The sequence below is a fragment of the Zonotrichia albicollis genome, chromosome 5 (genome assembly GCF_047830755.1).
Source record: "Zonotrichia albicollis isolate bZonAlb1 chromosome 5, bZonAlb1.hap1, whole genome shotgun sequence".
Taxonomy (NCBI): Eukaryota; Metazoa; Chordata; class Aves; order Passeriformes; family Passerellidae; genus Zonotrichia; species Zonotrichia albicollis.
This window is the reverse complement of record NC_133823.1, coordinates 32,338,892-32,351,407: the sequence shown is the minus strand read 5'-3', so window position 1 is coordinate 32,351,407 and position 12,516 is coordinate 32,338,892. Positions and strand designations below refer to the sequence as shown.

Here is a 12,516-nt window from a genome sequence, read left to right as displayed (position 1 = left end):
ACACCTTCAACAGATCTTTTCCAGTAATTCTTATTAGCTGTGGTTTTAAATAAATAATTTAAATAAAAGAGTTGCTCCAGGATGAAATTTTTCATTTTTAATAAACTGAAATCTGTTTTTCGAGCTGGAAAACACCCCCTTTATGTCCTCATCTTTATTATTCTCTGTCCATGAAGTAAATAAGGTGAGGCAGATAATAAGAAAGTCAGGCAGGAAAACTGCCATAAAGGCCTTATAGAAAATTTTTTATTCCAGTGTTGTATTTTCTTGCAGCATTTTTCTGCCAGTGGTATCTCAAGTGGTCAGGTTGCTTTCCAGTTTCCTTGCTTTGTTTCTTTTAATGTTTAATCTTAGTGAATTAGTACATGAGGATTAAAGTATTATGTTTTTCTCTCTTTTCTGTATCTAGAAACTTTGTATGTTAAAAATCATAATGAAACTTAGAGACTGCCAAGAACTGAAGCTCTTCCCACTTGTGTGGGTAAAAATCAGTAGAATCACTGCAGTAAAATATGTGTATAATTTTACTTTGCAATTTCATACTTTGCAGCTCCATTCATACTCTCCAAAAATATTATATAAATTTTATTCAGTAATGCTCATCTAATTCTAATAATCTATTATTTTTTTCTTTTTCTTTAGGGTGTACCTCAGTTACCATGTGCCAAAGCATTGTATAACTACGAGGGAAAAGAACCTGGAGATCTTAAATTCAGTAAAGGAGACATCATCATTTTACGTCGACAGGTGGATGAAAATTGGTATCATGGAGAAGTCAATGGCATCCATGGCTTTTTTCCTACCAATTTTGTTCAAATTATTAAACCTTTACCTCAACCTCCGCCTCAGTGCAAAGCACTTTATGATTTTGAAGTAAAAGACAAGGAAGCAGATAAAGACTGCTTACCGTTTGCAAAGGTAAAAAGAGAATACACTTACTATTTTCTTCTAATAATTTCATTTATTTGCATAAAAAATAACTGTTTTGTAGAATTATCTGTATTTCTTATTGGAGCTGCACTCATATGAAAAGGACAAGTAAATCTGCAAGTATTTCTCCTATATTGATTAGTTTTTCATTCTCTTTCTAAATTACATATAATTTCTCTGATGTTTTATTTCTGAGAATGCATTTTTTTGTACTTGCAGTAGTGATGTTCCTAATTTATGAGAAATAACCTATGTTGTGAATTTAAACATTCCATCTTCTAAGGAAACACTCAAATTGCAGATGTGAAGGAAGTCATATTACTAACAATGTTCTTAAGTACTTAAGTAGAAAAACAGCATCTAGGGAAGGTTAGGTAATGAGTCAGTTGAGAAGGAAAATGGTTGTGGTTCTGTTGAATAACGCCAAGAAATTAAAGGAGGGCTGATGAATAACATGGACTGAACATGACAGGAAGACTGGCACTAAAGACAAAGATCACTGAGATGTGGGCAGTTAGTTGAGCTCTGACAAAATAGGAAAAAGAGCAGCTTGAGCTGACTTCAACCCCCAAAGCAGCATATTCCTCTTACAGAGTGCCTTCTCTGCAGTTCTTGTCCATGTCCTGCCTTCTCTGATTACTCCTGTGTTATGGAGGAAAATTAAATGAGAAGTTAAATGAGAGCTGGGAGACATAATCACTGCATGTTCACACAGGATGATGTTCTGACTGTAATTCGCCGCGTGGATGAAAACTGGGCAGAAGGAATGCTGGCTGACAAGATAGGAATATTTCCAATTTCCTATGTTGAGGTGAGTAAAGCTGGGTCCTCAGTAAGGCTGTATGTTTAATTTTCTGAAAGGAAAAATAATCAGTACTGGTGATGATTCTAAAACAACCTGAGATATAAATAATCTTAGACCTAAAATTCTCTTTGGGAAAGTTAATGGCCTCAGCAGTTGAACCAGTGATTTTCACTTGGCTATTTGATACCTATTTTTATTGAATGGAATTGAAATGAGTGTAATTGGAGGCAGTCACTATGTTTTCTTGTTAATACTGGAGTCATGCAGTCAATCCAAACCACACTTAGCTACAAAATGAAAGCAATCAGCAATTCAGGGAAATAGTTAGCTTTGGACTGTCCCTAATATCCATCCTTCAAAACCAAATTAGCACAACTAGGATGTCAAAGTCTATAGTTTGTTGTTGAACAGGTAAAGGATCAGCTTTTTCATCAACAGAGCCACATATAAAACCTTCTCCATCTTCCTGCATTTGTCTTGTGTTATAGCAATTTACAGTAAGAGGTTGCAGTTGAGAAAATTTGCCCAAACCTTTAAATTTTAAGAGTTGAAAGCTGTATCTTTTATATAGAAAGACATCAGTGATTGGGAACGGTGTGTACAGCCACAATGATTATTCAAATTTGCATTACAGAAAGATACAAAGGTTTGGAATAATGCTTGTCCTTTTCTGATAGGTATGCTGTGAATACTTGGTAAGATACACTTCCCTGCACCAACAGTATTTCATTTAAATAATTGAGGCAGAATGATGAAAGAAAAAAGTATTTTCACATTATCTCTGGGATGAGAAATATGTATTTCAGGTCACAGAAGAAATGTGTAACCATACTAAGAATCAAGTCAAGTTTTATTAATTCAATTTCTGAATCCTGTGATGAGATGGGAACTTCAAAAGCCATTACCGCCTTCAACTGAAATAGAATTTGCTATTTTTAAAAGGGAAAAATATATATTTATTTTTATAGCTTGATGTAAGGATCTGTAAGTCTGGAGGTAGAAAATTTCACATGACTGTAAAAAAAACAAGACCAAAAAAGTTTCAACTTGCTTAGTGCAATTTTGGCTTCAGTTTAAGATGTTTTTAAAGGCCAATTTAATGATTTCTTGCCCTTGGGTATTCTTTCCTAGCTTCTTGCAATTAACTGCCCCTTCAATTCAGCCAGTAAAGCTTTTTGTAGTGTTTTTTCAAACTAAATTACTTAGCCTTGTTAGAAAAAGCCCTTTCCTAGGGCAGCCACTTGAGCTATTTAGCTAACAACTACATTCCTATCTCTGCAAAAGTTGCAAAAAGGGTATAAGGCCTTGAAAAAAAATATGCAAAAATGAAAGTCACAAAATATATTTCTGTTAATGTTTTTAGAGTGGTTCCATCAACTAAGAAAATGTATTTTCAATAAACCCCTTTAGAACAGGCATCTACACTTAAGTAAGTACACTTTCTCAAATCCCTATGAAAGTGGAATGGAAAGTCTAGAATGATAAATTATACCCTAAGAGTTACTTCAAATCAGATAGGTGGGTTTTTTTCAGTATACACTAAACTGAAATGCATGCTGGGGTGGAGGACAGTGAGATGTGCAGTAAAGTATGGGTTTGAATTCTGAAATGCCTGGTTTCTGAGAGTATATAACTATTGTTCTGGAAAATATACAGACAACTGATAGAAACAAGTACAGCAAACTATTCTTACCAATTTTATGAAAGACAATGAACATGAAAAGTAATTAATATTGTTGAAAGATTTTTATATGGTAGTTTTCATTGCATTTCCCAATCCTTTAATCATTGCCTATTTTTGGGGAATTCTATTATATGATAATGACAGACATAACTTTTACCTTGTGTATGTTAGCCCACATCCTTTTGTTTGAAAATGTGAATTCGTAGCTCCATTTACTAGAGATTATCTGAAGTCATTAACTATAAAATGGGCGTAGTCTGTGATATTTATTCTGTAGTATAGGTGTAATAATTGAGATATTTCTTTTACAGTGAGGATAAAATTTTAGTTAATGAAGTCCATGAAAAGGTCTGATCATATTTGAGGACAAATTTTGCCTTTTTATGCTTCGATGTTAGCTACTTTCTTTTCTAACTTTCATGTATTAAATTTGTGGTAATAGTGAAAGTGAGACTGAACACATTTTGAGAGAAATTTTAAGAGTGATTCTATTAAATCAGTTAACACTTATAGTTATTGCTGTTCCAAAAACAAAGATTGATAACTAAACAGATATTATTAGATTTTTTTCTGAAAAATTACAGTTCTGCAATTTTTCTTAAACCTCAAATTGAATGATTTGACCTAGTTTAACACTTCATAAACAAATACAAATGCCCAAAAGAGAATAAAAATCAGGAAAAAGAAATCACTCTTCAGTCAAATTGTCAGTAGAAAATAATGTCAGATTTTGTTTACTTTTGTGCAAGTAAAGAACACCTGGATTAATTTTTAAAAGAAGTGTAGCAGAGCACCACTGTTAGAGCCCTTGCAGTAGGGGTAATTCCTGCAGACATCTGCAGGCAGAGGAAAGCTGTGTGCTGACCTCAGCCCTGCTGCAGCACCGAGACCTGGCTCAGCCAGCTGCCTCTGCCCTGCCCTGCTTGCAAAGTTCTTCAGTTTCCTGGAGGTTGTGGGAAAAGGAATTGGATTTCAGGCTTCCTGTTGCAGCAAAGATTTTGTTGAATGGGAAAAAAAGAAAAAAAATGAATGTAAAGATTGAAGTAAAGAAGCCTCAATGAAAATATGTCTGTTAAGGAAAACTACTGATGTAGGAACTGCAGGCCTAGGTACATAGGTATTTGTTGCAGAAAGGAATGCTAGATTGAAACACTTCATAGCATGACTTGGGCTCAGTCCCTTGGTGACCTTGAATATCTGTTAGCCATTTCACTGGAGAATGCATGCAGGTCCTTAATTTCTCTTCTCAAGGAGAAGTAAACTGCATTCTACAAAATATTCTGCAGCTGTTGCTGTCCCCAGGTTACTTCAAAGAGGAGGCCAGTAATCAGTTCTCTTCCATCTTCAGATTCATGTAACTTTCATTTGCTTGCTTCTCTGCATAAAAAAGCACAGAATGCTGCTTTTATTTGAATGCATCTTGAATTGATCCCATGGGCAAGCCTTAACTTTTCCCTAATAGGTTGTTCACTGTACAATGTAATCAGATTCTGCAGGCATTGATAGCTTCTGGAGGTAAACAAATACAATTATGTGTTACAGGTACCTTGGGGTGCTGTTAGCAAAGTGGCTTTTGGTTTTCCTTTTCATTCCTCTGTGATCCCTTAACTTCTCTGATTAGCTAGTTCTTTGCAAATAACGAAGTACATGACATAGGAATGGAAACAGTTGCAGCCATTGTATCAACAGTATGGGATACCTAGATTCTCAGGAATTATGTGAAGAATTTCAATCTGAGTTGAAAAAAAATAAAATTTGCAAAATAGATAAAATTTTAGACCTTGAAAAACCTGCATGTTTGTCATGATGACAAATAAGACCCTGACAAGCTGAACAGCAGAGTAGGCTTTTTTTGGTCTTACTTTCTACTTCTTTCATATCCTTCAGCCTCAATGTTTTCTAATGAAATGATGTTTTCACTGGTCTGTTTAAAGTATGTTTGATCTAAATTTAAAGTTCAATAATCATCTAAATAATGAGCTTCACTGGAGAAAATGTGTTCATATCTTCTGTTATATGCAGGTAATACAATATTATTTTGATCCATATGATCCATCTTGAGTAATATCAGGAAGGAAAATCTAGCATCCACCTTTTTCATAGGATTGTTTACTGCTCTGATGTTGTCTTCTCCTTCCTTCTTACAAGAAAGATGGAGAGGGACTTTTTACAAGAGGATGTAGTGAGAGGACAAGGGGGAATGGAGTCAAACTGGAAGAAGATAGGTTATGATTAGATATTAGGAAGAAATTCTTTACTGTGAGGGTGGTGAGGCACTGGAGCAGGGTGCCCAGGGAGGTTGCGGATGCCCCATCCCTGGAAGTGTTCAAGAGCAGGTTGGATGGGACTCTGAGCAGCCTGGTCAGAGTGTCCCTGCCCATAGCAGATGGGTTGGATATTGATGATCTTGAAGGTCCCTTCCAACCCAAATGATTCTATGATTCTGTGTTCCAGTTCTCTTCAGCTGCATTCTAAAGGACCAACAATAAGAACATTCAGGAAAAAATTCTATATTCCTGACTTTATATCCTGGTTCAAATCTCCCATTATGCCCTTCCTCCACTGCAGTATATTCCATGTAGTTCTTCCTCTTCTGTAGAAGGTTTTTATGTCAACTCCTCATTGTTCCAGTAGTTCCAGTTTTGAACTTCATCTTTTTTTTTCTCTCTATATATATGAAAATCTTTCAAATATCACTTACCAACCTCTTCTATATTTAAAAAATAATCTTTATTCTTTTACACTACCTTATATATCTATATCTGTAGATATCTACTTGTGTTCAGAATATAAGCTGGTCATCTGTGGGAGCTGCATTTAAATCAGTGTTGATGCTATCATAATTAATGGCTTGTTGTTTGTCTGGTAAAGTTTTGATGGGATAAAATACTACTTTAAAACCCTAGTAGGTATCTCAAGACTTGCAGGAAACTGGTACAATAAATAGAAGAAATAATATGCTGAAGAATAGAAATAAAATTCCACAGTAACTAATTTCATTCTTTCATCCTGATGTTCTTCAGAAAAGATCTTTTCTTTCTTCATAATCACCTACACTTTTCAAGTAACAGTATTCATATTTAGTGGTACATGTTCAGAAAACTGGTGCTGGTGTTATTTCAGCTCATGATTACATGAGAGTTCTGACGTTATTATTTCTAATAGTGCTAAGACTTTCTAAAAATAAAGGGCACTTGAAAGATGTAGAGGGTTTGTTTGTTGGTTTCCTCTCCTCCTCTCCATTATATAGCTTACATTTCATTGTAAGAAGAAAATGTGTGGGATTCCTCATTTCTTCACTGGAAAGGAAGGATTTGTTTGCTTTTAATGTAGTATTGTTGTTACAATAATTAGCAGATAGGAAATCTCATTTGAACAAAAATTCTTTAGGTAAGATTAAAGAAAGAGAAAATGGCACAGAGATGGTGCCTCTACATTAGAAAATTCAGAAGCTGAGAAGGTATTTCCACAAAATTGCCTGTATATGTTTCTTTTCTCCCTATGCCATCTTATGCCTGTATAGGTGCGTGTTGCCAGGCAGTATACTGATATAGCTGGGTATTTAGTCTGTCCTATTGTGTTCTTGAACCTGCACTGAGGAAGCCTGTCTTTTCATTGCTGGTAGTGTTAAAGATGTGCACAAGTACCAAAGGATATAAAGGAGCAATACCTTCAAGAGCCCACATGCAAATGTGCAGGATTATGTCATAGACAAAACAAAAAAATGGCTGAAAATGACATAAATATCCAAGAAGTTTTGTAGCACAGATTTTTCTGTTATAAGGTCAAAGGGGACCACTGTGTTTTAGTCTGACTTCTAGATGATACAGACAGTGGTTATTGCTGAATTAATCCATGTCTGGACTATGGCATTATGTACTTATTGACTGAAATTTTACCTCTGATGGTAAAATTTCATACCAGCCCAACAGTAAGTGTGTTGAGTTTGCAGTGAATGATTTGTCACTGTCTACTGACAGATTTGTAGAGTAGGTTGGTATGCCACAGTTTTAAGTTGCATGGTTGAGATTATCTTGTGAAAAAAAGGAAAAGGGATGTTTTTTTACATTCAGGTGACTTTTATAAATAAAAAACATACTAACATGTTACTGGTTTTTGTAGTTTAATACAGCAGCCAAACAGCTGATAGAGTTGGACAAGCCCTCAGGTTCTGCTGTTGACTCTGGAGAAGGTACCTCTGGGGCAGCCCACAACAATTCAACCCAAAAGCACACCGATACCAAGAAAAACACCAAAAAACGGCACTCTTTTACCTCCCTCACCATGTCCAACAAGGCTTCTCAGTCCTCCCAGAACCGCCACTCCATGGAAATCAGTCCTCCTGTCCTCATCAGCTCCAGCAACCCCACGGCTGCAGCCCGCATAAGTGAGCTGTCCGGGCTGTCCTGTAGTGCCCCCTCTCAGGTAATTCACAGGGCATCAGCTACAGCTGTAAAGGCTCTGATCTTGTCAGATTACTTGTTTCAAGTTATTAATTGTGTCTAAGTAGTAAAAAAACTTATATTCCAACATGAGAACATGTAAGGAAAATGTTTTCTAATACTTCTGATATGATAGCAAATAGTTGGGTCTTGTAGACTAGGGGTTTTTTTGCAGTTGTTATATTCTAAAGTGCCACAAAGGTTTTGATTAAACTGTGGAAACTAGAAACTGGAGTGATGTAATTTTTTTATTTCTTTTTTCTAAATTGAATATAATAATGAATATTAGTAAAGTGCATCCTATAAAAGTAAAATATTCAACTTGAAGATTATATGAATTCCAGATATTTAACATGTTAATCTGGTTGTGATAAGTAGAAATATTTATCTGACTTTGTTTGTTCAGCAGTTTGTGAAAAACTGGCTGTTTCATATAGTGATTAGACTTTGGGAAAAGAGAAAGCAATGGAGCCCAAGAGGTATTGGTGATGTTTTACCTGAGCTCATAAATACACTTTATTTGCACATCTTAGGGATCTGACAGCCTTTTATGGAAAAAAAAAAAAAAGAGCTGACACTGGTTAAAAGCGTGTTTCATGTAGCTGGTTCAGTGTATCTCCAAACATTGAGAAAAGTCAGAAAAAAAAAAAAGTGAGCTGTGTGATCCAACACTGTTTATGTGAGTATCTAACTAAAAATTAGGTTTAGTTTAAGGTTACAAGGGATAGAATACTGGTGATTTTGACCATGAAGCTTACAGCTCTGTCAAAACCAGCTGTTACTAAACTACACAGAACTGACCCTTTTTTCTCTCTCCCAGGTTCATATTGGCACTACAGGGCTGATTGTGACTCCACCCCCCAGCAGCCCAGTCACAACAGGGCCTTCCTTCACCTTCCCCTCGGAAGTTACCTACCAAGCTGCTCTTGGTGTAAGTACTGCTTAAGAAAACTCAGCATTTCCATTTGCCTTTGGTCTTGCACAGATTTTTTTTTTCCTCAAGTTCCAATATACTGATTTGAAATGATGGTTCTGTGGGATTTGTGTCCATGTGATAGACAATGGTATGAATTTAACTATAGCAAAAGCCCTATTGCCAAAATGTTTGCATGTTGTCAGGTATATCCATTTCTCCAGCTTTCCTCAGTAATTTCTCCATAGTAAACATGAGAAGCACACTTCCTTCCAGAAAAGTCTTTCTTTCAAGCATGAGTAGAAAAGAAATTGTGCTGGGGGGAAAGTCTGGGGAAACAAGAAGGTTCTTACAAAAAACAGCAACTTGGGACCACAGCTGCCAGGTGTTTCTGTCTTACTTAAGATTTTCAAGATTATCTGAAATAGCTTCAAAAGTCTGCTGTCTCCTCATTAAATAAGGTGAATTTAGTTGCATGTACACCTGTGGCAGCTGAAGAATGTGTCTAGCATTTTAAAGTTAGGCACTTGGGGATCAATAGGAAAACATATAGCAAATGGCCATCTTTTAAAGGAAGAAATACACTGCAATGATGTTTCCTTTGAACAATTGACATGATATTTCCTTCAAAAATTGCAGGTAATCTTTCTAAAACCTGCTGGAATTCCTTGGTTTCCTATGCTTATGTTAGAAAAGCTATGGAATGCCATAAATTATACTGTACTCATCAGAGCCTTACTGCAATAAAGATTGTGGATACCAGTTTTCAGAGATCTTTAAGGGATCTTAATGTGACTTTATTTAAAGTTCTTGAAATTAAGTTCATTCAGTCTAAAGTTGTGCCCCTAATTTTTAAGGCGTGGGGCACAGTTGAATAATAGATCTTCACTTCAGAAAACCAAACAAACAAGCCAAACAAAAATCCCCGTGACTTGATCTTGTTCAGGTGTCTATGCTTGAAGTCTTTAAACTAACTAAAATATGATTAATAGCCTTGCTGCTAAATAGGTCTAGTTTTGTTTTCAACTTGTTGGCATTTGCATCATTTTACACGTTTTTCTGCAAAATTTAAGGCACAATTGTCTGTCTTGTGGTATCAACTTTCTGTTGTTTACGAAAATGCTTAGGAGTGGCTTGTTTGCTTTGTTGCTTGGTTTGCTTCTTTGTTTGGAACTCTAAAGTTACAGTTTTCAGTCCTTTAAATTATGATGCTGTTGTTTTCTGAATTATCTCCAGTACTTTCTTTTGGCATGGTACACTTATGGTGGCACATGCCAGAAGTTGGTGCAAAACTGCACAGTCTTTTTCAGTGGAGAAGATATTGATAGTATAACCCTTTTATCTTTTTAGCCTGATTCTTATATCTTGAAAATTTGCCTGAATGTAGCATAAAGTTTATGTCCAGCTAAATATCCAGCCTGATGCCACAAATTTTTGTCATCTTTTGTGAGCTAGTAATTGCTCTCATCCAAGGAAATGTATTTCACATTCTTTGCTCTTCAGACTGACAACTTTATTATTTACAGTTACATGGAGCATGTGCTTTTGCCCTGCCTTACTGTGTAAGGCAGATTGAGCTGTAGCTGTGCTTTGTCTTACTTGGGTTAAATTGTTGATTCCTTCAGTCTGTGGATTAGCTGTGTAATCCTCCTGTTAAACGAATGCTAATCTGGAAACAGTTAATAATCTCATTATATTTAGGTTCATATTTTAATGTCATGGAGCAGATGAGTTTAGAAAGGCCTCTTGAGGCTGTCTAGTCTAACCTCCCCTGCTCAAGCAAAGCTGCCTAGAGCCAGTTGCCCAGGACAGTGTCCAAATAACTTTTGAATATCTCCAAGGATGGAGATCTCACAGCCTCTCTGGGCAATCTGTGTACGTTGTGGGCTCTTGTTGAAGTTGGTGTACACCAGGAAGAACCCTCAGGTCTTTTTTTGCCTATGAGGTGTACATCTTATACTAGAAACAATTAGCTGCTTATACACTTATCCACTTAGTCTTTTATACTTCTTTCAGCCTATCCTCCTGAAAATGTGAGAACTGAGCAAACAGAATCAACATATGTGTTGTTAAGCAGAATGCAAGTCTAGCTAACATATATGCTGCAAATATTGAGTAATTGATTTATGAGATACTTCTGGAGAGGATTGAGGAGACAGCATTCAATGCATCATTTCAGAAGTTCTCTCAGAAGCTGCTTTTTTTTCTCTCTCAATAACAAACGCTTCTGTTTGTTATTAAGAGTCAGGAGTTCTTTATTTGATGCCAACATGGAAAAATACTTTAGTTTGGTGGTGGTGCAAAGCCATTAAACCACCCTGGGTGCTTTAGTTGCTTAAGCTTGTTCAAAGGCGATCTCGCCATGGGTATTCACAGGAATTAAATTGCAGTGCTAAATGCAGCGTGGAGAGAAACTCCTGCCATTGATTGTCCCGGATCTTGGGGTGCTACTTTCTCTTTGTGATAACCATGTTCCTGCTTATTTTTCCAATTAGGCACATAATTCCCATTGAGAATCTGAATTATTCTCTGCCACCCTCTTTAAAAGTCAATAGCCTTCTGTACATCATGTTCTGTTTCTTTCTTCTTGACTTGTTTTCAGCATGACTAAAATGCAAGCTGGCAGCTCAGGTTAGAGTCAGGTTATTCCTCTGTTCTTTGATGATAGACAGCATTAGATGATGATGCAGTTTGTAAAGTCACAGACTGTAAGGTAATTCTTTTACCTACACTTTCCCTCTTGCTTCATCAGCTCTTGTTTTCATTTTAGAAGTGTGCAAAATAGTTCTGACCAGCCAAGAGAGAAAGTGATGTTCTTGTTTATCTAGATGTTTCCCTTCTGGAAACATCTGTTACCCTTCCTGACATTCTGAACATTAATTTTAAGCTGTGGAACAATTGTGATTGTATGTTTAATACATTAGAGTGGTTGACTTGAGTACTTTTGCTCTTGTGTTTGGTCTTGTATTTTTTTTTTTTGCTTTTGTAAGTAGAAATTCCTGTAGTTCTCTAAGTTTCTCCCTTTAGCTTTTTTCCTAACTGTTTCTGAATACTAAGCAACTGACAAGGAAATTGGATGGGAACAGGATGAGTTTCTCTTTAGCTTGAAGGTCATTTATTTGATGTCCTTCCTGTCAGTTGTTTTGGTGTTTATAACACTATTGAAAGTAATTTTTCTTTGAAAGCAAGGTGTTTATACACTTTTTAAATGTAATTCTAAACTCAGATTAAGGGAGAAGAAAGAAATCTGAGAGGATGAGCATGATTACCCATCAGCGAAGAAGAGAATAATGTATTCCTTTACAATAATTCTGAATTTGTGCATCTTTGCTACATTTATCTGTCCTGAATCTCAAAGCAAGGAAAAGCTAGTGTCTTCTCTTATCTTCTGTAAGAAAGATGGCATGTTTGTTGTCAACAGGAGAAAATTTTGAGCTGTCTTGTTGTCTAACAAGTTTCTCTAAGACAGTTTGGATTAATTCCTAGCCCATGGGAGTCTGTGACTCTTTTATTTGTGTCCATGTATAGGATTACATTTTAGTTTTTTATGTTGCTCTGATGGTTCAAAAATGCCAATTGTATTAATTTTGTTTTGTCCACAATTATGTCTTGTAGGTGCTCTTTGGTACCCAGTATTGTATGAAGTAAATAATTTACAAAGTTTCAGCTTAAATTGGCACAAATAAGCTCTAGGAATGAGAGTGCTCTTGTCAAGTGACCGTATATGCTCTCTACTGCTTGT

The 12,516-nt window shown here is 36.0% G+C and overlaps 1 protein-coding gene across 3 annotated transcripts in view; it reads left to right on the top strand.

Moving 5' to 3' along the window:
• The window catches only part of SH3RF1 (SH3 domain containing ring finger 1), an 83,823-nt gene that overhangs the window by 50,316 nt on the left and 20,991 nt on the right, over positions 1–12,516 (top strand). For all 3 annotated transcript variants that reach the window (XM_074541247.1, XM_074541249.1, XM_074541248.1), the window contains 4 exons: positions 643–918; positions 1,646–1,741; positions 7,542–7,844; positions 8,682–8,792. In XM_074541247.1, the coding sequence (XP_074397348.1) occupies positions 643–918; positions 1,646–1,741; positions 7,542–7,844; positions 8,682–8,792 (786 nt within the window). The remainder of the gene's footprint in view (positions 1–642; positions 919–1,645; positions 1,742–7,541; positions 7,845–8,681; positions 8,793–12,516) is intronic.